General features: G+C 46.5%; 1 protein-coding gene across 1 annotated transcript in view; it reads right to left on the minus strand.

The window, feature by feature from the left end:
- Alk (ALK receptor tyrosine kinase) overlaps positions 1-24,153 on the minus strand; it is a 726,297-nt gene that overhangs the window by 91,380 nt on the left and 610,764 nt on the right. Inside the window, exon 9 of the mRNA XM_075955828.1 lies at positions 6,581-6,750. Within this exon, the coding sequence (XP_075811943.1) occupies positions 6,581-6,750 (170 nt within the window). The remainder of the gene's footprint in view (positions 1-6,580; positions 6,751-24,153) is intronic.

Raw genomic sequence — 24,153 nt, forward strand, 5'->3', positions numbered from 1 at the left:
GGCGTGGGAGCAGATGGTATGGGGACAGACAAAGGCATCTAGAATGATGACATGATGACTTGGAAAAGCACGGAAGGAGGCACAATGGCCAGGAAAGGAAGGGGGAACCATCCTCTTTGGGTGATGCTATCCCCACTGGAGGCGGGAAGTAAAGAAAATAGGCAGAGTATTCTGGGCTGAAATCAGGAGGTAGTGATGGGGATTAACATGGCAGACAAGGAACAACATGGAGAAGAAGCGTTGGCTTTGGTTTCTGTTGCACTAATGGTTATGACAATCTAGAACATAGCTAACGTTTGTGTGTGTACTTGTGCACACGTGTGCACTTGTAGCTATGAGTGCCGATGCACACGAGTGGAAACTAGAAGTTGATGTCCTTCTCAATCATTTCCCACATTATGAGATAAGATCTCGGACCAAACCTGCATCCTTCTGATTCGGCTATAGTGGCTAGCCAGCATGGACCAGGAGTTTTCCTATTCCTGCCTCCAGTGCTGTGATCACAGCAATGCCTGGCTGTTGTTGTTGTTGCTGTTGCTTGTTTGTTTATTTTGTTTTGTTTAAAGATAGGGTCTCATTGTGTAAGCCTGGATAGTCTGAAACTCTCTGTAGACCAGGCTGGCCTTGAACTCATAGAGATCCACCTGCTTCTGCCTCCTGAGTGCTGGAATCAAAAGTAGGTGCGACCAAGCCTAGCTTGGCTTTGTTTTTGTTTATGAACATAGGTCCCAGGGACTCGAACTTATGCATGCACGTGAGTACTTTACACCAGAAGCCAACTTGTGTAAAGATTTTAAGAATAAAATGTCGTGGGAACGTCAAGGGATGGTGAAACAAAGGAAAAACGAACAACAAGCTTAACATGTGTAAGGGATACGGTCTAAAAATAACCCAGATATTTTGCCAGCCACAAGGCCTATGTGTCCCCAGTTTCCCACCTCTCTCCAACTTTTGTGCTGTATCTCCTCAGGCCGGGTCTAGGGAGCAGACTGGCCTAAGGGTTAAGGGAAAATCATTTAACCTCTTTTGCACTCAGATTTCTCATACATAAAGGGAGTTAATTATAGTTTGGACCCCAAGGGGCTCTTTGAAAGATGAAAGGAGACAATGCTTGCTAAGTACTTGTTACAGTGATTGGCCAGCAGGAAGCACTCAACCCAAGCTAGCTCTAACCAGCGTTTGAAATTCATCCATGGCTGTACCAGGAAGCCTTGATGCAATTTCTGAAAAAAATACGAGCTAAACACAACATTTCCAAGGTCATGTCTATACCGGGGATCATCTGCAGTGTCCGGCATCTCTGCTTCTTTACATAGACAAGAATAAGAAAGTACCCCATTAATGCTTTTCTGAGGGCAGAAAGATGGTACACGGAGGGAGACCATTTGTATCCATGGTACTTCTGGGTAAAATAGGGATGTTGTGGGCTAAAGCCAAAAGTTGGTTAGGGAGAGAGAGTCTTTATGGCATATCTGGAATGAAGGCGCAGGGACATAACTCTCAGTTTAACTGAGCTCGTTTACAAGATGCATTTGTGAAACATCCCGCTTGTCGTTTAGGACAAAGGATGCAAAAGGGAACAGGAAACCTAAATATCTCCAGAGGGAACGTTTTTTCTTGTTAGACTATGTATACAGCATACAGCTAAAAGCCTTCCTAATGGCAGTGTTGGGGAAGAGGAGCGTGCACAGGTGTGATAAGTTACACACTTTCTATTTTACTGTACGATTGCAGTGATTTGTGGGACACGTTTTGATCCATGGTGTCTCCAGATCCATCTCGTAATGAGCTCCGCGCAGCAGCCTCCGCTCTGGAAGCGCGTCAAAGCGTAGGGCGCTGGGGAACACCGGGTTTAGGAAGATAGGTGATTGAGGAGAGGAAAACCCTGGAAAAGACTGGAGGTTACAGCAAGGGGAGAGAACTTGCTTTTCTTTCATTTTGAAGAAAGGCAAAATTAATTTCAGCAGAAATAATGGCATCCACATGTGAGGAGGGGGAAGAGTCGGGGAGAGAATGAAGGGAGGAACCCTAGTTACCCAAGGTAGATGCCCAACCATGACACGGCCCTTCAACATTCACCAAACTCACATTTGAATTGGTGCTGTCCTTCAAAGTCACCTTGAGAGGACACATCTCTAGTCTAGGGATGTTGCCACTGCTCTAAACATCCTTGGAGCTGCCCTTGTTACTCTTTGCAGTCTGGTTGTAGAATTATGGTAATTTCATAATGATAACAGGTGATTATGTCACTTCTATCATTTCGCATAGTTGTGAATGGGCAGAAGAAACACCGCTCAAGGATGTGCAGCTCCCAGCCGCTAGCCTTCTACACCCATGGCCCAGCCACTGAGATATTACAGCCTGCTGTGGCGTGGGAGCCATCTGACCACGTGTCTTTGGCCTCCGTGCTCAGCTTTCACTCCCCACTCACAGGCACCAGGGCACACGATGAAGATCAAAGTCTTTCTTATAAAAGGATTCTGACAGGACAGTGACCACAGACAAAGAGAGTGCAGGCACCGGGCGAGTCTCTAAAGAGGGTTCCCTGTCACAAGAGTAACAAATGCTGTTTTGGTTCTACTGACGGGATGCAGCTGCTGCTCTGATGTATGGGACACTTTGTGGTCGTATTTATTATAAAGTGGTTTTGTCTGTTTTGCTAGAAGAGGTTGAATAGAGGAGGTGTGCTGGATAGAGTCCAGGGGCGAGTTGTGAATTCATAGTTCATTCAGCTGGTCTTGGGCACCATATTCGATTCTTCTCAATACATATTCTGCCAAACGTGGATTATGGAGTGTCCTAGATGCTAGGCACGGTATTAGGTTCTGAAATCAGTGACATATAAGATAGGGGCATGAACTCTGCCTTGGGAGCTGAGTCAAATATTTAAAAAAAAATCATAAAGTGACAAGAAAGCACAGGGATGTCTCGCGAGCCACAAGGACACACGGTGGGCCACAGCTAGCCCAGGACTCAGGGAAGGCGTCTTTAAAAAGTGAAAGTGGGGTGGTTTGTGGAAGGCGTGGATGGCAAGAATGTTAATGTGGAGGGAATGGAGGATGGGAAGCCTGGATGTAAAAGATTTTATAGCATGGTACCACTGAGTGGAGAGGAGTTTTGGGCAGACAGAGGGAATGCACGGTAGGAGATGCTGAAGTTGGGGCTGGACACATGCCCATACACTTAAATAAAGGCCTTGTTAGAGAAGGTAGAAGGAAGCCAGGGAAAAGGACAGATTTGTGTTTAGAAAGATTGCTCAACAGCCTCCAGAGACTATGGGCTGATAGAATACTTCCTAACACATAGAGGGTGGAGAAGCTGGGAGTGGAGGTGATCTGAGGAAGCATAGGGATAAAGTTCCTAATGATTTCAAGGTTTGGGATTAGGGTTGAAGAGGAAGGTGCTGAACACTGGGAGTGAGTGTCGTGGGATGAAGGCTGCAGATACATACGCATATATACAGTATTAAGGTCTTAAGGTCGACCTCCCAGGTTAGGGAAGGGAGCTGGTTCACCATTATCCTTCGCTCACTCTCTTTTTCTCTTTCCCTAATCGTATTCTTCCAGTCCCCCCCCCCCACACTTCTGCCTTTTCACTCTGTGGCAACCCAGGCAGCCACAGCTCTCTCTCTTGGGAGGAAGGCAGAAGACAGTGCTTTCTGCCCCTCCATTAGAGACTAGCACCCAACAAAACACTGACGGTTTACATAGTCGCAAGAACCTCACCTTTATGGTTCATACAACTGGATATCACTTCTGATCTGACTATGCCTGCCTCTTCTGAGGCACCATGTGGGTGAGAGGGAGCTGTTGTCAGTTTTAATTATATTCCTTATTAGTACTTTTTACTGATTAAGCATTTTAGTGTGGACCAAGAAGCTCATCAAACACTTTTCTTCCCCACACCTGAGAGGCAACTGTAAGTTTCTATTTTACACAACACGCCTTAGGCTGGAAGATCAGGGGCTGGGTTTGCACTGTTTGTTCAATACATTCCATACGCGGCCACTGAAAGGCTGGTATAAATGATGCTGAGATGAAAGCTCTAACACACTATTACACATAGATTCTTTAGATAATTATATCACTTATTCCCATAGCAATCTGGTGAAGATGGACTGATTACAGAAGGGGAAGACGAGGCTCCGGGAGGTGCAGTCAACAGGACGAGGTCATGCAACCAGCAAAACTAGTGACTGTCTGCGTCGAAAGCCCATGCATGCTCGCTCATCAGAGCTCCCCTCCCAGCTTTATCCTCCAGTCACCGCTCAGTCTGGTTAGGCTTTAGAAAGTGACAGTCAGTCGGTTCACCCACAGTTCCTCATTGTAAGCCTCCAGGCGGCAGGCCTCTCTACCGCCTCTGGCTTTGCAAACATCTTGATGGCTGGCAGGTTCTTTGTGAATGGAGACACCCCCCCTCAACCCGTAATTATGCAGGAACTAGGTCACAATGCATTTAGAACCAAGCTGGGTTTTGTCTGAGCCCTCACTGGACACTTTGGTCTTGGTATGAATATTGGAAATAGCATGGAAATATCAGTGTGCTAAACTGCCTTCAGCTGGGAGTGGGGTGGGGGCAGGAGAAGAAGGCTGGGAACAAAGTCTCTTTCAAAGGAACCTTCAGAAGAAAGGAGTGAGCAGAGTCAACATTTGACTTGCTTTAAATTCCTGGGACGGCCATGAAAGAGAGAGCTTGCTGGGTTGTGGAGAGAGGGGAGAAACAACACTTTGATTCATTGGAATTAATTCTACATTTCCCAGGAGAGAGGGCTCCAGCATCTCCAGAGAGTTTCCAATTCCCATGTGTGACCCCCCTGCCCTCCACAATTCCAAAGAATAAAAGACCAGCCTATGGAGGCAGCACCCACAAGTCTTCCTCCACTTTAGTTAAATATGTTTGTCCCAGGGACATTGAGCCTGGGGACATCCATGGGTTTTGATCATCATGCCACGTGCATCTGAAGGAGTGGGTGGTTGCCGCTCAGGGTTGGGAGGAGGCTTCTCCCTACCACAGGAGAGCTCCCATTAGAAACTGCAGGGAACAGCACATTTTGAGGTTTGGGAGAAGAACTCAAAGCCAAGACCCACACTTAGGAAGTCTCATGACAACACACATCACTCCCTACCCTGCCTCGAGTCTTTGGTCCTCATATCTCAGAGGTGGGGTCACCAGAACGGCAATTTGAGTATCTTCGGTAAGACTGTTCTGAAGGCTTCACCTAACAGTAGAGTATGATGTTTAGCCAATATCAAACGGTTTTCCCTCCCAGTCCTCTCTGCAGAAATGACCCCACCCTGTCTTTTACTGTAGACCATGTCTGCGCCACCCACGGAACATTCAGCATAGCACGGTAGAGCGTCACAGGATTGCTAGGGTGCCAAGTCATTTTTACTCCAGCACGGCTTGCTTCAGACTGACTGCAGGTGGCAGGGTAGTGCCATCTTAGGAAGACGAGGGGCAGCTGAACTCCACGGGCATCTGCTCCAATCCAGTGCCATGTGGAGGTGAAGATCTTGTCACCTGACCCTATCCAGTCAGAAGGGGGAAAACTGGGGTGCGAAGGACCATAGGATCTTGTCCAAGGTCACAGAGGTCATTAGTAATCAAATCCAATGAGGACCAGGGTCCCTGGCAGAAGCTCATCTTTGTTTAGTGAAGTCTCTGGCATCTACCTTAGTCAACCCATCTCTGGGGTGGAAGCAATAGAGCTTTTGGGTTCGGTCTTGGTTCTGAAGCCAACTTGTGGGTATTTTGCTCCTTTGATTTTCCAGCTTCTCCTCTTTCAGAGAGTAGTAGGGGATAGTGATAATTCTTTCTCACCTACCAAGGTTTTGTTGTTAATCAGGGAAAAGAAACTGGCAAATGGGAAAGGAAGGCAACAGCCACCAAGCGAGAGGAAATGCCATGGAGACATGAAACCTGAGTGTTATTCGGTAGGAGCTCGAGTGCCTCATTTTCTGCTCTTTCTGCAGGCAAATCCTGGAGGAAGCTAATCAGGCCAGGTGAGAGCCACAGGAGATGAGTGTTCATTAGCACAACATCTCTTGAAGAATCTTGCACTCCCAGTAATGGGCAGGGGATTGTGCAAACCTGTGCGTGTACACGCTTGTGATGGTTAATATTGATTGCCGACTTGACAGGACCTAGCATTGCCTAGGAGACAGACCTCTGGGCATTTCCGTGAAAAAGACTTTTAGATGGGGTTAACTGAGGTTGGAAGATCTAATCTAAATGCGGACAGTACCATTCAACCTGTCCATTTACTCGGACTGAAGTAGGAGGAGAAAGTCAGCTGAGCACTAACCAGCATTTGTCGCTGTCTGCTTCCTCACTGTGGATACAAGGTAAGCAGCTGCCTCACACTCTTATCAAGTTATGGCCACTATGGTGGATTAAACCCCCAAACTCTGAGCCCAAATAAACCCTTCCTTCTTCAGGTTGCCTTTGTCAGGTGCTTTGTCATAGCCATGAGTCAAATAACTAAGAAAATGTCTTAGATAAAGGGTATGGGAAGGGTGAGACCATCCTACCTCATCACTTGTAAAGTAAAGCGGAGTAGGCGGGGCAGATAGCAACTCACCTATCAGTCACATCCAAGAGCGACAATACTGTCCACTGCCACAGGCTCAAGCCCTCATCGGCGGCGACATGCCAGACCGTTCGGCTTTGTTCCTTCCCAGTTTTGTTCTCCACCAGCACCAGGGATACATTTCCTCTTAACGCCCCATGGATAAGCCAGGACATGCGGAGCTGTCGGAGAGAGAAGCATCAGTTAAAACGTTAGTGTTGATGGAAACCCTCCAGTACCCTTCCTGGAGCTCTCTGCTGAGGCTTAAAGAACGTTGTTGGAGGCTCACCAGACTCGATCCAGCGAGGGCAGCCGGGTGCCCACTGCCTGTTCTTGTTCACTGCTCAAGTTCACGGATCTGAGTTGGGACCACCAGTGAACAATTCTGAGGCCTTACTGAGGTTGATGCTATCACCCCAAATTTCACAAGGGTCTACCTCCGCCATGGATCAGTGGGGCTCTTCAGTGAGCTTCCTTCAGCACAGCCAAAGATTCTGCCTATGGACTCAACTTACTATGTGACTTCATGTGAGGAACTTTTTTTCATTCAATTTCTTTCAATTTAGGTATAATAGATTTTTTTTGTATTCCTTCTAATAATTGCAAGTCTTATTTGAACAGTGTCAGATCACATGTTGGTAGGTAAAAATCACACACACACACACCCCTATATATCACGGTTTCTTAATATAGTTATCTTCCCAAACGAGGATGCTGCTTTGCCAGGAGGAAGCTGCAAGCGTATGTTTTTGTTGTGTTATTATGAAAGGTTTCTATGGCACTCTTCCCTAGAGGTTTAGAAGGGAATTGTTACTAATCATCTTCTAAGAAACTTTACATGTAGTCATGTTCAGAGGCAGTACATGCCACAGACTGAGGTTTGAGATAATAGAAGTTGTGTCTGATCGTGATAATCTTCAAACAACAGCTGAACTGTAAAAGAACTCTCCCCCTGCTCAGGTTCTGAATGAAAAAGGTGTCTGGAGAGAGAAAGGCAAAGCGCGCTGAGTTCTCATTAGCTATGGCTCTTGGGTTCTCCTGGTGTGAAGAGACACTTCTCTGTAACTCCCAGCCTTCGTCTCCTAACCTTTCCCTGGCGGCTGCCTGACCGTGTGACTGAAGAGGACGGTGCCACTGGCTACCGCAGTCTGACAATTCACAGTGTCCTACCTACAAAACCTGTCTCTAACCAAGCCCTGCTTGGACCCCGGGGTCCCAGTCTGGTGAGTCTGATTTGTAGTCGGTCATAGATAGCCTTCTCACAGATACCTTTCCAAGAGGACAAATACTTGCTTCCAATGAAACCTCCCAAGGTAACTGAATGAATCTGTCAATTTTTTTCTATCCCTACCCAGTTTTCTTGTATGTCTGGATGCCATTGATTGGAGAATTTACGTCTACCTTTGGTAATACGAAACTCTCTTTCCTATCATCTATGGCCTGCAGTGTCCTGGTTGGGACATACCACTCACACGTCTCTCATCTGGCCCCAGAACACAGTGGATCTGGACTTGTAAAGTCAGACTGCTGTGCCTCGGTGCCCTTGGTGGCTGATGCTACTTCCTTGTTTTCTTTTTTTTTTTTTTTTTTTTTATTTATTTATTAAAGTTTTCTGTCTCTTCCCCGCCACCGCCTCCCATTTCCCTCCCCCTCCCCCAATTAAGTCTCCCCCCAGCCCGAAAAGCAATCAGGGTTCCCTGTCCTGTGGGAAGTCCAACGTGTTAGGTGTGCCCAAAAGTCAAATGTAGAGATGTACAGAAAACAAGGAAGTATCACCATGCACGCTACTTCCTTGTTTTCTGTACATCTCTACATTTGACTTTTGGGCACACCTAACACGTTGGGTAGCTCAAATTCTTCCTCGTGCAGTCCTGGGCCCCAGCTCCTGATGCACTGTTGTGATTTCCACTTCCATGAGAAAGTTCACTCTCGCCTCCCCTTCCCAGCCTAAGTGTCTGCTTGCTTATCCATTTGCTTCTGTCCTAGAAGAGAGGAATTCTTCATTTTCTCCATTGTGTGGTTTCCTGTTCCACCACCTTCTAGGCCCTGCCCTTTCAATTGATCTCCTTCTTTATCCACCATCTCCAAACTTGCTGCTTCCATCTCCTCTGTCCACAAAGGATCAGATCTCACCCATTCCAAAAAAAAAAAAATACCTTCTACTTCTATTTGATTCTTGTGGCTCTTCTGGCTTGCAACCCATTCCTGTGCCTCTGCTTAGATGTTCACATATCTAGTCACAGGGAGTAAATGATCCTTCCTTTTTATTCTCTTTTATGCTAGGAAGGGAACCTAAAGCCTTGTGCAGACCAGGCCAGCACAGTACCACCGAGCTTCATTTCCATTCATTCTTCAATCTTTCCCCGACTGGCTTCTCGCTTCAGTTCCTCATTATCCCAACAACAGAAGGCCCGCTCTTGCCTTTAGAACCTACCCTCTGAATCCAGCCATGGCTCCTAAAGGACCCCTTCCTTGCCCTCTCCCCTCTGAAACCTCACGTGGACCTTTGTCGTATTTTTTGCTGCCTGTCATCTGTGACTCAGCTCGACAGCTTTCAATGGTTTCTTATTCTCCACTGGGGGGAAAAAAATCAAGGCAGTCATGGTCCTTTATGATCTAAGGAAATCAACGTGCTAGCTCTTCAGTGAATACTAATGGAGCCCCCAGACTGCGTCACGTGTATGTGACAGAGACGGACGCACAGAGCTTTCTCTATCTTCCATGAATACGCTTTAGTTCAATCAGGGCTGGAGGGTGGAAGAGAGAGACTCTAGAGTGGATAGAGGAGTGAGAAAGGAACGGAGAGAGAGGAGACAGGAGGAGACACGTGTGTGTGTGTGTGTGTGTGTGTGTGTGTGTGTGTGTGTGTGTGTGCGTCTAAGAGAGAGATAGAGATGTGGGGGACTGGCTTGAAGCATTCTTAGACCTCTAAGGAAATGCATAAGGTTCCTTCATGTCATCAGCCTCTGAGATGATCATCTCCATATTCATAAATACTTAAAATATTTATTGTGGTTCATCCCATGCAACACTTCCCTACTCTCCTATTGGGATATAACTTGGAAGTTAGACTGAAAATAGTGTTGTCTGGGGCTGGAGAGATGGCTCAGAGGTTAAGAGCATTGCCTGCTCTTCCAAAGGTCCTGAGTTCAATTCCCAGCAACCACATGGTGGATCACAACCATCTGTAATGGGGTCTGGTGCCCTCTTCTGGTCTGCTGGCATACACACAGACAGAATATTGCATACATAATAAATAAATATTTTTTAGAAAAAGAAAATAGTGTTGTCTGAGAGTGCTGTAGAGCCACTCGGTAGTCCACACAAGAGACACAAGACAATGTAAGACCTTTGGCATTCCCGAGACTTCAGTCACCAAAGCCATTCCTCCAAACTCTAAAGAGTGATGTGTAAATAGAGTTAAAACAGCCAAGTAAACTTTCCTTTCATCTTAATATGGGACCGCTTATATTTATAACAGAAAACACACCTAGAGTCAACATGAAATCTAAGACATGCCACCGTAGTGGCAGGTTTTCAGAAACAGATAAAGAAAGCTTAAACTAAGACTGAGAACTGGCAGTCAGTAAACCATTAGTAAACGGGCTCGGCACCATTCAATATTCCTTGATCCTTGAGTCTGCAGGGAGATGCGTCTACACACGTGTGCTTCCTCAAGACGCAGCGTTCCAGAACAGATCTTCTAATCCGCAGCTACCCCCCTGTGACCTCTAGCTTCTGCCTCTGAGCCAGTTCTTGCTGTTTTTCCTTCCTGAGCCTGATCCTTACCCTAGGACCTGCAGTGTTAACCTGGGAACTTGTTAGAAAGGCAGACTCTCTGGGCTGTCTGCAAACTTACTGAATCAGAGTCTGCAGAGAGGTGCTGAGGGAGAGGGCAGCCTCCGGGGCTCTTCCCTGGCGTTTCTATGACTCCTTTACCACCTTTCCAGAATTCACTGGAAGCAACTGCCTTTGCATCAGTTCTGGCTCTCTCGGGGCTCTTCAAACTGCTCTAGTTTCCTGGCTTGAGGACTAAGGGTGAACTGAGAGCCTGTGCTCCGAGACTGAGGCATGTTAACTGTGCCACCTCAAGCTTCTCGCCTCACCTCCTCCGAGCCCCCACTCCCTTGCCTAGTTTCAAAGGTTCTTATGGAGACTGAGTGAGATAATAAATGTGATACCATGAACCAAACGTGAAATCAGTGGTTTTTCAACCCGGGCTGTGAGTTAGAAACACCTATGGAGTTTTCCAAACTGCTAGTGTCTGGGCTCCACTGCAGAGACTCTCAGTTGAGAAGTCTTGGAAGGTTCTGGTTAGTGGTAGGTTTTAAAGTCCCTCCAGGTGATTTTGAAGTGAGACCACCATGGAGAAGGGACTACTTAATGAAGGAAATAGCTTGGCTCTCCCAGTGAGGGGGTCCATTTTCATCTTAGACTTGAAGTTAGAAGCCATTCTCTATCACCAAGAAATGGCTTTATATATGTCCACAGTTACCAAAGCAGAACGAGGTGACACTCCAATAGGGGGAGGTCACAGCTCTCAGTAGAGGCCTTCACGGGATGTCACATGGCCTTCCCAGGTGAGACTGAGGATAATTCAGGCAGTGAGGTCCCAGGGCTGAGGCTGAGCAGGATTAGCCTGGGTCAGAATTGTCTCCTCTTCGACCTGCATACCAAGGTCCTTATCACCTTCATTTTTGTGCGTATATATATATATGTGTGTGTGTGTTTGTGCATGTACAGGTGCACATGTATGCACAGGCAAGGGTACATGCAGGGCCTAGAGGACAGCTGGAGTGTTGTTTGCTAGCTTTGGTCTTTGTTTTGTTTTGAGACAGAGTATCTCCCTGTTCTGGAACTCACAAAGTAGGCTTGACTGGCCAGCCAGTGACCCATAGGAATCTCTGCCTGTCTCCACATCTCATGGAGGGGATTACAAGAACAAGCCGCCACACAGGGATGCTGAGGACCAAATTTAGGTCCTCAGGTACGTAAGACAAATATTTCACCAGCTGAGTCATCTCCTCGGCTCACCAACTTCTCAGTACCAAGAACTGGAGGACTTATGTCAAGACTACCGAGGATCCCATTCAGTTGCTGTATCTAAAAGCACTAAGATGGTGATTTAGATAAAGTTTCAAAGCAGACTGTAGGCTGTAGCTCTTCTTAATGATTTACATTTCTCTTATCCAGCTATAAAGAGCCCCTTGCATGTCACTTGATGTAGATTCTTCAAGCCAACTGTACTCAGTGCAACTTGACAGCAAGTTCCCGTGCCCATGGCAGGCACAAAACATTCTTGGAATTTAATCTTAATACTTCTTTCTGTCTGGGTGGCTTATAGGGTATGGAGTCATTTTCTTTATTTTTTTAATTTAATTTTATTTAAATAACTTATACACCAACCTCAGTTTCCCCTTCCTCCTCTCCTCTCATTTTCCATCTACACTACCTCCCCTTCAAAGAGGGATGGGCCTCCCAGTGGAACAAAGCATGACACATCAAGTTGAGGCAGGACCCAGCTCCTCCCCTTGCATCAAGGCTGAGAAAGGTAATCCAGCATAGGGAACAAGTACCCCAAAGCCAGCCAAATGTCAGGGACATGTCCTGATCTCTCTGCTAGAAGCCTTACAAACAGACCAAGCTACACAACTGTCGCACACATGCAGAGGGCATAAGTTGGTCCCACAGAGGCTCCCTAACTGTTTGCTCGGAGTCCATGAGCACCCATGAGTTCAGGCCTGCTGTCTCTGTGGGTTCACCATCATGACCTTGATCCCCCTGGTGTATATAATCCCTCCTCCCTTTCTTCAGCAAGACTCCCAGAGCTCAGTCCAGTGCTTGGCTGTGGATCTCTGCATTTGCTTGCGTCGGTTACTGGATAGAATATCTCGGATGGCAATTAGGGTAGTCACTAATTTGAGTACAGTAGATGGCCACTTCAGGCACCCTCTCCACGATTGCTAGAAATCTTAGCTAGGGTTATCTTTGTGAGTTCCTGGGGGCTTCCGTGGTTTCTACCTAACCCCCAAATCTTTTCCATCAAGATGTCTCTTTGGTTACTCTCCCTCTCCATCCTGACTCCAACTTACCTCCCACACCCAGCCAGCCCAACCTGCTCCCTCAAGTTCCCATTCCTCTATTCCCCTCCCCTTGTCCCCATTTTACCCGGGAGATCTCTTTTATTTCCCCTTCCCAGGGAAATCCATGCATGCCGCTTTTGGTCCTCCTTGTTATGTAGCTTCTCTGAGGTTGTGACTTGTAGGTTGGTTATCCTATACTAGCTCTACTACAGAGCTGTAGCAATAAAAACAGCTTGGTATTAGCATAAAAAAGACTTGTAGATTAATGGAATTGAATAGAAGACCCCGACCTAAATCCACACACCAAACATTATACAACGAAAAAAAGAAAGCATCTTCAACAAATGGTGCTGACATAACTGCATGTCATCATGTTGAAGAATGCAATTATATCCATATCTATTGATCTGCACAAAACTCAAACCCAAGTGAATCGAAGGTCTCAACTTAAATCCAGTTATATTTAACCTGATAGAAGAGTAAGTGGGAAGTAGTCTTGAACACACTGGCATAGGAGACTACTTCCTGAACATAATACCAGTGGCACGGAAACTGCAATCAACAATTAATAAATGGGACCTCCTGAAACTGAGAAGCTTCTATAAGGCAAAATGGCAGCCTACAGAATGGGAAGAGATTTTCACCAACACTACATCTGACAGAGGGCTGATCTCCAAAATACATAAAGAACTCAAGAAACTAGACATCAAAATACCAAATAATCTAATTAAAAATGGGGTACAGACCTAAATAGAGAATTCACAAGAGAAGAATTTCAAATGGCTGAAAGACATTTATTTAAGGAATTGCTCAACATCCCTAGTCATCAGGGAAATGCAAATCAAGACGACTCTGATACACCATCTTACACCTGTCAGAATGACTAAGATCAAAAACACTGATGACAACTTATGTTGAAGAGGATGTAGAGTAAGGGGAACACTTCTCTACTGCTGGTGGGAGGGAAAACTTGTACAGCCACTTTGGAAATCAATATGGTGAGTTTTCAGAAAATTGGGAATCTATCTACTTCAAGACCCAACTATACTAATCCTGGACATATACCCAAAGGGTACTCAAACATATCACAAAGACACTTGCTCAACTATCTTTATAGCTTTATTATTCATACTAGCCAGAACCTAGATGCCCCTCAACTGGAGAATGGGTAAGGAAAATGTGGTCCAGTTACACAATGGAGTATTATTCAGCTATAAAAAACAATGACCTCATGAAATTTGCAGACAAATGGATGGAACAGGAAAAACATCATTTTAAGGTAACCCATACCCAGAAGGACAAACATGGTATGTACTCACTCATAAGTGGATATGAGGAGTGAAGAATGGAGTCATTTTCTAGTTGACTTTGAATGCCTGAAAGCTGCATTCTGCATTTTCCCGCAGAATGTCTTATTTTTGTACCTACATCCCCCAACTCATGGAGGTATTATCCCAGCTTGTTGTGGTTTGAATATCAAATGCCTCCCCCCACCACAAACAACTCACGTATTGAATGCTTGGTGCTCAGTCAGTAGACATAATCACTGGGGGAAATGTAGCAGGAACATTGACTTCATGAATGAATTATTTGTGTGTGATGGCACCATTGGGAGAGGACAGAAAGTAGGAGGTGGGGCCTGGTTAGAGAAAGTGTGTCACTGGGGGTGTGCCTTGAAGGGTGCATCATGTCCTGGACCCTCTCTACATCTCCTCGTTGCTTCTTGGCTGCCATAGAGAGGACAGCTATCCCTTGCCATGCCCTTCCTCTATACTGTTTTCATCTGGCCAAGGATCGCCATGAAATAGTGTCAGCTCATAGACTAAGACCATTGACATCCCGAGCCAAAAAGAATCCTCTGTCCTTTACGTTATTTTTTGCAGGTTATTTTCTACAGCCACAGAAGTTTGGCTACTAGGTACCCACTTTTCACAAAAAGAATCTGGGATAGAGAGAAGTGAAGTCAGTCACCCACGGACACTAAACACAAATGCCGCGGCTCGGAACACTCCACCCTGCCTGTATGCATTCTTTCTACCACACAATGCTGCACATATATGTAGTATGTCGGGGCAATCCTTAAAGCTTTAGGAGCTTAGATTCTTGCTTCATGAATCATGGTCCTTGCATCAACGATGTTGGCATCCCCTGGGAACTTCCTACAAGTATGGGGTCTCCCATCCCAACCCGGCTTAGCTGAACTGGAATCCCTATTTTAACAAGATCTTATCTGAAGACTCTGAGATAGGAGGCATTAGGGAGACAGTGAATTTTAAGCCATGACTCACCATTGTCCCTGTCGGCCAATTAGTGGTATATGCGTATTTACACAAGCATGCAGAATCTTGCATAAATATAAATTTATAAAAAAAACCCCACCTGTTTAAGCTTGTAACAATATATTCTTTTTAATCCTTCTGGATGTTTTCTAATAGATACATGGCATAAACGGCAGCTTCTGACTAATAAACTCTTTTGCATGCAGACAGCGGGTGAGACAAGTGAACAGAGACGCCACCGGGACCGTGCCACCAGCAATTATATCTCCTGGCTCCAGCTGGCCCTTTCACCAGGGCCGTTTTTCCCCCTTGCCTCTGGGTGGGGCCTGATAGACTTTCCAATTATGTGGTACCAGTGTTTGTCATTTTATTAATTAAAGTTCTGTATGTAAAGCAGGCCCAGCATTGTGGCTAGGCCTAATGCTATTATTTCTCTATGGCCCTTTCCTCCTCCAGAGGTAATTACCGCAATTTTATGTCTAGAATGTGCCCCGCGTTTGCTATGCATACCCCATGTCTGTTTCAGAACAATCCCTTCAACTCATAAGGAAAAGAAATCGTAGTAGAATTTAGGCTGAAAGATTCAATGGCAGCAAATATTGTTCATGCTGCCTGCAGCGTCCGCACCCCTCCCCTGAAAATGGAAAAAAATGCGTGGGGAGGGGATTTTTATAGCTTTTCAAATTACCAAAGGGCTGTGGGAGTTCCCACTATTAGAGCCCCGAATCAAGGAAGGATGCTTCACTGTGCATTTCACAGAAGTAGAGGGAAACACACTCTACTAGACAAAGATGTGCAAAGATGAACTTGACTGGAGCGTGATCAGGTATTCTAAATGTTCCCTGCATCAGGGGTCATGTGCCCAAGAATAGATGCCCAAGGCTAGAGTTGCTATCAGGGGCACTGGGTGCAAGCTGTCAGGTTTGAATGTGAATTCTCTCCCCTAGACTCGTGTATTGAGCTCTGGGTCTCCAGATGGTGTGCTGTTTGGGAAGCTAGGGGAACCTTCCAGACATGGGGTGTAGCTAGCAGAGGTAGGACAACAGAGGCTGGCCTTGAGGGTTCCAGGTTGGCTCTGCTTCTGGCTTGAGCTCTTCCTGATCCACAGAGATATGAGCAAGCCGCCTCACGCTCCCGCGGCCACTGCGGATGACAAAAGCCCCTCCTACCGTCGTGAATATCGCCGTACCTTTCTCACCCTGACGCTGCAGGCTACAAGAAAGTCTCTCTCCCTTAACAGTTCCCTGTCACATATTCTGTCACAACAGTGAGAAAAACAGCTAACACAGTGCTCAGGGCTCTTCTCCAACCTAAGATAGCAGAAGAAATTCCAGGTATGAACTTATAATTTTAAGAATTCCTTGATTTCAGTGTGGCATCCCATTAACTTGAACTGAGAATATTGACTCCTGGCAAAAATCCACTGTTTTCTGTTCTCCATCTTCTAATTCACCTGGAGAGAGTAAACACCAATGCTCTATAAATAGCCTAATGGAAAAATCAGCCCAAGACAGCAAGAGGCTGGCCAGATGCAGATTTTTTTTTCTGATAGCAGACAAAATATGATGTTAGCAAGTACTTGCAATTATAGACATCTAAGAAATGCTGGATTCCTGGCTACTTAGGAGGTTTAAAGATCAAATTTCTTCTTGAAAACATTGTTAGGGACCACCCCAGACAGGGACTTTTCAGATTGTTTTTCATGTAAATTGCTCATAAAAAATACCCAACAACCTGGGATCCCTGGATAGTAAGGCTATGAAGTCACAGATATTTGCTTTTCTTATTGTATTTTTTTTTGATAGGGTTTCTCTGTAGCTTTGGAGCCTGTCCTGAAACTAGTTCTTGTAGACCACTCTTGTCTTGAACTCACTGAGATCCATCTGCCTCTGCCTCCCTGGTGTTGGGATTAAAGGCATGTTCCACCACCAATAAAAATTATTGCTTTTTTATCCCCCCCCCCTTTTTTTAGAGTGAACATCTACAAAATTTGATAACTGGGACAAAAACTTTAAAATTAATTTAGGATATATAATTATTAAAATCAAGCTTATGAGGAGGAATACTGATGTATGAGCAACAAGAACAAGCAAAGAGAGAAGACCCCAAATTTATATAGCTCTTTAATTGTCTCTGTGTCCAGGTCTTTGTTTCTTCATTTGGAAGTATATCAGTCTTGGGCAATTTCATCCGCCTTATTCATGCTTCATTGTATTTCCCTAATGCTCTCAAATGAGCATCACACACCTTTATAATCAGAAAAATAAACGCTATATTTAGAAAGGCATAGGAAGGACTCTGCTGGCAAAGTAGGAACAAAAAGTTCTCTTTGCCACCTCAGAAAAGGGTCAGTGCTCTCAGCTGAGCTGTGGGCTTTGTGAGGGCCCCCGAGAGAGAGGAGCTGTGAGGGAGGAGGTGGCAGAGCAGGGGCACTGGTTCAGAGACAGTGGCATGTCTTTTACTGTCGTGGCATTTCATTTGTATTTTAATAAACAAAGCTTGCCTGAAGATCAGAAAAGTAAAACAGCCACATTGGCTAGACTTACAGACCAGACAGCAATGACACAGACCTTTAATCCCAGGAGCCACATAGCTTGCCATAGGAACCAGGCGGTAGTGTTGCACACCCTTAATCCCAGAACTAGAGAGGATTGTAAAATGGGAGGAGACAGCTCTCAGTCTCATTCTGAGATTCCTGGAGGCAGGATCGCCATTTCGGACTGAGGTAAGAGCCAGTGGCTGGCTGCTTTGCTTTTCTGGTCTTCAGGTTGAACCTCAATTTCTACTTCTGAGTTTTTGTTAATCATGCTTCGTTTTACTTATTATAGAATATCTCAGAGCCTCAGGGTCTTTGAGAGTGGGGTCAGTTGGTGGTGCTGTCCTTGCAGGGATTTAATCAGATTCTGTGAGTCCCTGGCTCAGCTTAGCAAAGATATTTGGTAAATGTTGGGTTTATTCTCCTGTGTGAGAAAGGGCAGGTAGGAAACCCAAGCTAGAGATATAGCAAGCAATGGCACAGAACAGGGTGGAAAGAAAGAGTCTGTGTTGAGGATTTTAGGGTTTTTTTTTCCCTCCTAGATTCTTTAGAGAATTCTCTTTCCATTCTTCTCTTTCTATTTTATAGAAAGAGGATGATCTTTTCTTCAAGATTATACTGGTATGATTTCTGACAAACAGCTTCCTCTGAGCCGGTTTCTCTATAAATTTTAGAGACAATGCTGGGAGACAGACCTGTAATCCTCCTCCGGGGAGCGGGGTTGAGTGTAGGTAACATTTCTCCAACCTTCATGGACAGCTGTTGGGAAGACTGTGACCTCAAGGAAGTGTGTGCGTGTCTATAGATCCAGAGTTCGGATGGCTTAAAGGTATTATGAATTATGTCCGAATGGACTTGTAATGGCTGTTGATTACTTCAGCCAATTAGCATGTACCCTGGCAGAGCTCAACACATCACAGTGAGGGGCTGACAGAATGCTGGTCTCCAGTTTCTTAGCTCCGTGTGCTGAGGTAAGAATTACTTCGCCTCACAAGTCTCCATAGACCTTTCTTTGTTAGGTCTCTGAGACACAAGGAAGAGGCTTTTCGTAGCCCCTCTCCTTGAGGGGCTGTGTACTTACTTACTTAATTATTTATTAATAAAGTGGGTTTTCTCAGCATGTTCTGGCACTATTGCTAGTAGAACAATTCCCGCAACCTGCCCACACATTGCTGATGGCCTGAGGGGAGGAGAGCACACAGTGGGCTTTAGCGGAGATCTTTCTTGCATCCGAACATGGCAGGAAGAGGGGGAAGGGCCATAATCGCCTCCATTCATTATAGCATCGTGAGGACTACAACATTTGTTCTCCTCTGATGGTAGCAACAGTCTCACACAGCCAGTAAAACAGGCATTTTTCCCCCCAATTTGAAGGCATGACTTGCCAGAGGTCAGATGGAGGTCAGATGGGTCCTTGGTGACGCAGCGATGGGATTTAAACCCACGTGACCAACACTGAATTCAGCAACCTTGGAGTGTTTAGAGATCTGACATTGGACCGACCTGGTTTAGGCCACAAGGCAACAGACTGACCTTGGGCAAGACATTGAACTCTCTGAGCCCCAGTTTCTACATCAGGAAATGGTCACACCTCTTACCAGTTTGTCCTGATAAAGAGGCGATGGAAGTAAAATGCTGAGCACAGGAGCCAGCTGGGTACTAGGGGACCAGGGTTTAGAAGCCCATCCTGAGCTAACTTTACATACACAAAGAGTCCCTTCTAGCCTGGCTGAGGGCGGGTTTCTGTCTCATAGGTGCCAAGGATGCGGGTCTCTGAAGGCTCTGAGATGTTTGACTTGCTTTTAGGGTAACAGAGATGAGTGACACACAGAAACACAAAGACTGGACGCTTACTGAAAGCAAACTTCTCTTCTCTTTCCTATGAAGTAAGCACTCCAGAAAGAGTCCCAGGATCGTCTGTGAGGTGGCCCCTCCCCACTCCAAGCAGGGTTAGGATCAATGCTTGCTGGCTCAACCCTGTTGACTCTCCAAACCACAGCATCCCTGTTCTGCTAGCCACTGGCTCCACCCTCCCAATAGATGTCTGTGAGCTAAGTAGTCTAAGCAGTCAAGCCCACAGACCCAGCCTTCTTCATATGTAGAACAGAGAAGATCCGTTCACTCCCAGGGCCAGTGTAAGGCAGAAGGAGCAGCTCTGCTCTCCCTGATGTACAATGGAGTCTCACTACAGTGATGCCTTTACAGGATAGTTGCTTTTGGAAACCTAAAGGAGGGCTTTGTATGCTAGGCACACACCATGGGCCTTCAGAAAAGCCATTTGGCAAGTGCCTCCAGCACCACTCCAGTCCCCTCTCCTACCTACCCAAAGCAAAAAGCATTTGCCTATTGAAGGCTTTCTGAGATTAGTGTCTCCATCCCTGGGGGTGCTGCTCCATACAGAGCCAGCTGGATCTCCCCAGGCACAGGAGACAGTATGTCTGTGGGATATGGGGAAGGGGAGGCAGCTACCTGAAGCTCCTCCCATGCTGCTCTGACTTACTTCAGATGACTGCACCATCCTGTAGGAGCCAGAGAGGCCTCATACTTCCTGCTGACCTCCAACTCATGCTCTCCTGGACAGAGAATGCATAATCCAGATGGATGCCATAGATCCAGCTTGTGCTCCTGACCCTAGTCCCAGGGCAGAAGGAAGGTGTTTTCCAAATGGCTTTCCCCAAAGATACTGAATATGCAGAAAGCATCAATGTGAATGTGTGAACAGCCCCTGGCTAGACCAGTGTGTTTGCTCCTAACTGAGGCAAAGGTTGAAGCCTGGGCACTGGGATGACTTCTTCCTGAGATGAGGAACTGCATCTGTAGAGACCTCTGAGCATCAGATAAGATGTGGCTGGATACCCACAGGAGCTCTGCCTAATGGGTATCTCGGTCCTCGTGCTTGGTGGGAGGGAAGGAGGTGATATTACCCTCCAGTCCCTTCTAGATAGTGCTAGTCCCTAATGGGCTTACAAGAGGAGTTCTCCCTCGACCACAAAGTGTGCTGCACTGCTTGGCCACACAAGAACAGAGGTGGGGCTCGGGTAGACCCTGCTAGGGATCACCTCTTAAGTGGGGACAATGGGTGAGGCGGGAGAAGGGCGGAACTTTCCTCTTCGTGGGACCTGTGTGGGTTCTGGAAATGGAAATTTAGAATCAAGTTTAGGAGGCCTTGCAGCTGCCGTTTTCCTTCCCATCAGCTGACACTGGCTAGACACATAAGGCTAAGACCAGGGCACAGACAGGGAGCACATAGCATAGGAACCCCATGAGGGAACAGCAATGCTCCTATTACAAACAGAGTGCTGTTCCTTCTGCCTCTACAAGTGAGAATCCCTCTGGTGGGTGGTGGAGCTCCGGATAGGCAATTGTGATGCCAGGCATATGGTGGCTCATATCAGCCCCCTCTACGCTAAGAAGGTGTCATCTATTCCACAGGGCAGCATGACGCTCAGGATCAGGAGGTCTGACCATTGGTCTTGACTTATCGTGTTGCTTTGGGGCTGTGGTATATTTCTTTTCTGTCTTGCTAAGAAGAGTTTTTCCCTCTCTGGGGCAACCTGGTGTGTACTCTAAACTAGATCATGGGTGGAGAAGACTCTGACATGGACATGCATAGAATCTGCTCTCTGAAATGGGCTGTATCAGCTCTTGGCTCTTCCTGTACATTGCCTTGTCTGTACCCTGTTTGGGCAGAGGCTGCGGAAGTAGAGCCCCCACTGTTTTAGTTTTTCCTCTGCATCAAGCCTTCAAGCCTCTTTATTCTTGGTATCCTTTTTTCTTTTGTTGCGTTTCCATAGGAGGTTTGTTTTGCCATGAAGTTTGAGAAACTGAAAACCCAGGCATTAGGAGAGTCCCCCCTGTATTTCCTTTCCTGTCTGCTCAGAAGGACATGGGGGCAGCTTTGCTTGAGTCTGGTCAACACTGATGAGTCTCATGCTGAGACGCCGTTGAAGGAAGAGCTCCATGTATGGTCACCAGAAAAGACTTTAAAAATCTAAACAATTGATGGTCGCTTGCAGCCGCTTTTCTCTTTCTCATCAGCTGACACTGTCTAGGCACATAAGGCTAAGACCAGGGCACAGACAGGGAGCAAATAGCATAGGAACCCCATGAGGGAATAGCAATGTCCACGGTTTCTATGGGACAATCACTATAGGGTATCTTTTCTTAGCGGGGTGTGGACAGAGCTTGAAAGATGGCAGAAGGGAATTTGCCATGCTAGTCTTCTTTCCCACATCTGTCCAGGTCACATTTGCCAGTCTTAAAGACACAGAGTGTGGGTCTCCTTCCTTTTAGGGCAGAGAGCCCACATAGACATGGCAGAATCCCACAGAAGACCTTCTGTTTGGGCTTAGCGGCCACAGCAGCGAATTAAAGTTATTATCATCATTATTATTTTCATCCCTTGGGCTGACCTCGGGATGGAAAGGATGTGTTCCAGGTTACCTTTGGGTATATGCATGCATGCAGGCATGGGTATGCATGCATGAGTGTGTGCATGCGTGCATGTGCACATGTGAGCATGAACACAAGTGCATATGTGTATGTGCATGCGCTCACATGCACTTGGATATAAGGACAGAGCTGCAGTTCCGGCGAGGTCAGCAAACCAGCAGTTGGGAACTGACCCTCACAAGAGCTGGTGTATCACATTCATCTTCCTGGGTCCTTCATACTCCTGCAGCCCATGAAGGAAAAACTGCTCCCATGTTTGAGGGCGGAAAGGAATGAGAGAAACCTACTCTCTCCCGCCCCAGGCCTTCTTCTGGCCAGAGAACATGGCTTAAAATATTCTAGTCACAGGCAGGCTATTCAAAGAAAACAGAATTTCAAACCGCACAGGGCTTGTTGAGAGAGTCAGCCTTTCAGGATGTGTGGAAGGCTGGGGGAGGGATGGGACAGCCCCTGCCCCTCTCTTGTCCTGCTCTGTATTAGTAGCAGCTGCAACGCTAGACACATCAGAATGTCTCAAAGCCAAGTCAGACTGGAGCAGGCCTGACGGCACGCAGGCACATGAAAGCCACGGCAAGGCTTCCCTCCCCCTTGGCAACTTTAATTATTTGAACCGGAGCTCAGTGGAATAAAAATAAAAATAAAATAAAAATCAGAATATATTGTAAGTGGCTCCCCAGTTTCCTGCAGAGAATTGCTTGTGGCAGGGAAGAGGAACCGAAAAAGGGCCACACTGCTCTCTCTGTTTGTGGCTGGGCTAGGCAGGGGTCTTTAAATATTCATGCCTTATGTGCAGCTGTGCAAAGAGCAGGAGGCGTGGTGCCTATGGTAGTGGCTGGGCAAGAGAGGTGGCAGTAGTGGCTGTAGGTAGCTAGAGGGAGGGCATAGGAGGCATCTGGAAAGCTCTAGAAGCTGGGTTGGCACAAGGCCCAGCTGGTTTTGTTGGCCATGTCTTCATTGTTGGTGGGGCATCTGACCTGGTTCTATACGCTTTTCCAGCCCCTCTGTTTCCCCCATCTCTGTTTCTGCTCCACCGTTTCTGTCTTCTTTCCTGACTTATGTTTCTATCTGGTAAGATACCCTGTTTGTGGTGGAAGGTGTTGGGGGATGCTCTGTGCGCATTCAGGATGGATTTTGCTCACCATTGGCAGGCACATCAACAGCCCTCCGCCCCCCCCCCCCGTCCTCCCCCAAAATCTCACGATCCAGTGCCAACAACTATATCATCAAAGATGAAGACTGAAGATACAGAGACCTAGATACAGACATCTTTTAGGAAGTCAAAAGTGAATCCCAAGAAACCTTATTTGCCCGTTTCCCAAGTGAATACAAGCGGAGAAACACAGACTTAATAGTCAGCTATTTCTAGGTTTTGAGGGAAATTTGTCAGAGGACGTCAGTTCTCTGTGGGAATCCACTGATGGGTGTGGGGTGTCTGGAGAGAAGGTACGCTACCCTAGGCATCAGTCCTGAAGTCCAGATCAACCAGGCTATCAGTCCCTATGGATCTGCCCCTCATTGGGAACATCCCTCATATCTCTATCTAGCATTTAACCCTTTTTTAATTTTTATTTTGTGTGCTTTGGTGTCTTTCCTGCATGTAAGTCTGTGTGAGGGTGTCAGATTCTGGAATTGGAGTTAGAGACAGTTGTGAGCTGCCATGCGGGTTCTGGGAATTTAACCCCTGGGTCCTCTGGAAGAGCAGTCAGTGCTCTTAACCACTGAGCCATCTCTCCAGCCCGCATTTAGTAGCCCTCTTAATCTAGGGAAGCCTTTTCAGGAGATATGAGGTTACAGACCCGAGTCAAGCTCATGGCCTTGCACAGCAATGTGACATTCATTGGTGTCCCCGCTATTTGATCACAATTACCCGGGAGAAAGAAATCCACTTCGTACCTTCTACACTAAGGATTTGGGTATAGTGAATGACAGATGTTATAAACCTGGACACACACATTTCTGCTTGGGTTCTTTGCCCTGCCCCCCAACAACAACACATTGCTCTTAATGCTGAGAGCCCAGCAACCCCAGACGATCGACAGTGTGGAAAGCTGGCTGTGAAGTCATGGTAGCATACACATACACAGACATGAATGATGTGAACGTGGGCACGGGGACCCACTCCTTTCCTTCCTTTGCGCCTGCCCAGCCAAGTTCTGGAAAAGGGCAGGAAACAACAGAAACCGCCTAGAGCAAATCCAACTGAAGGAAAAAGAAAGTCAAGGAAACCTGGCGCAG

The sequence above is a fragment of the Microtus pennsylvanicus genome, chromosome 21 (assembly GCF_037038515.1).
Source record: "Microtus pennsylvanicus isolate mMicPen1 chromosome 21, mMicPen1.hap1, whole genome shotgun sequence".
Classification (NCBI taxonomy): Eukaryota; Metazoa; Chordata; class Mammalia; order Rodentia; family Cricetidae; genus Microtus; species Microtus pennsylvanicus.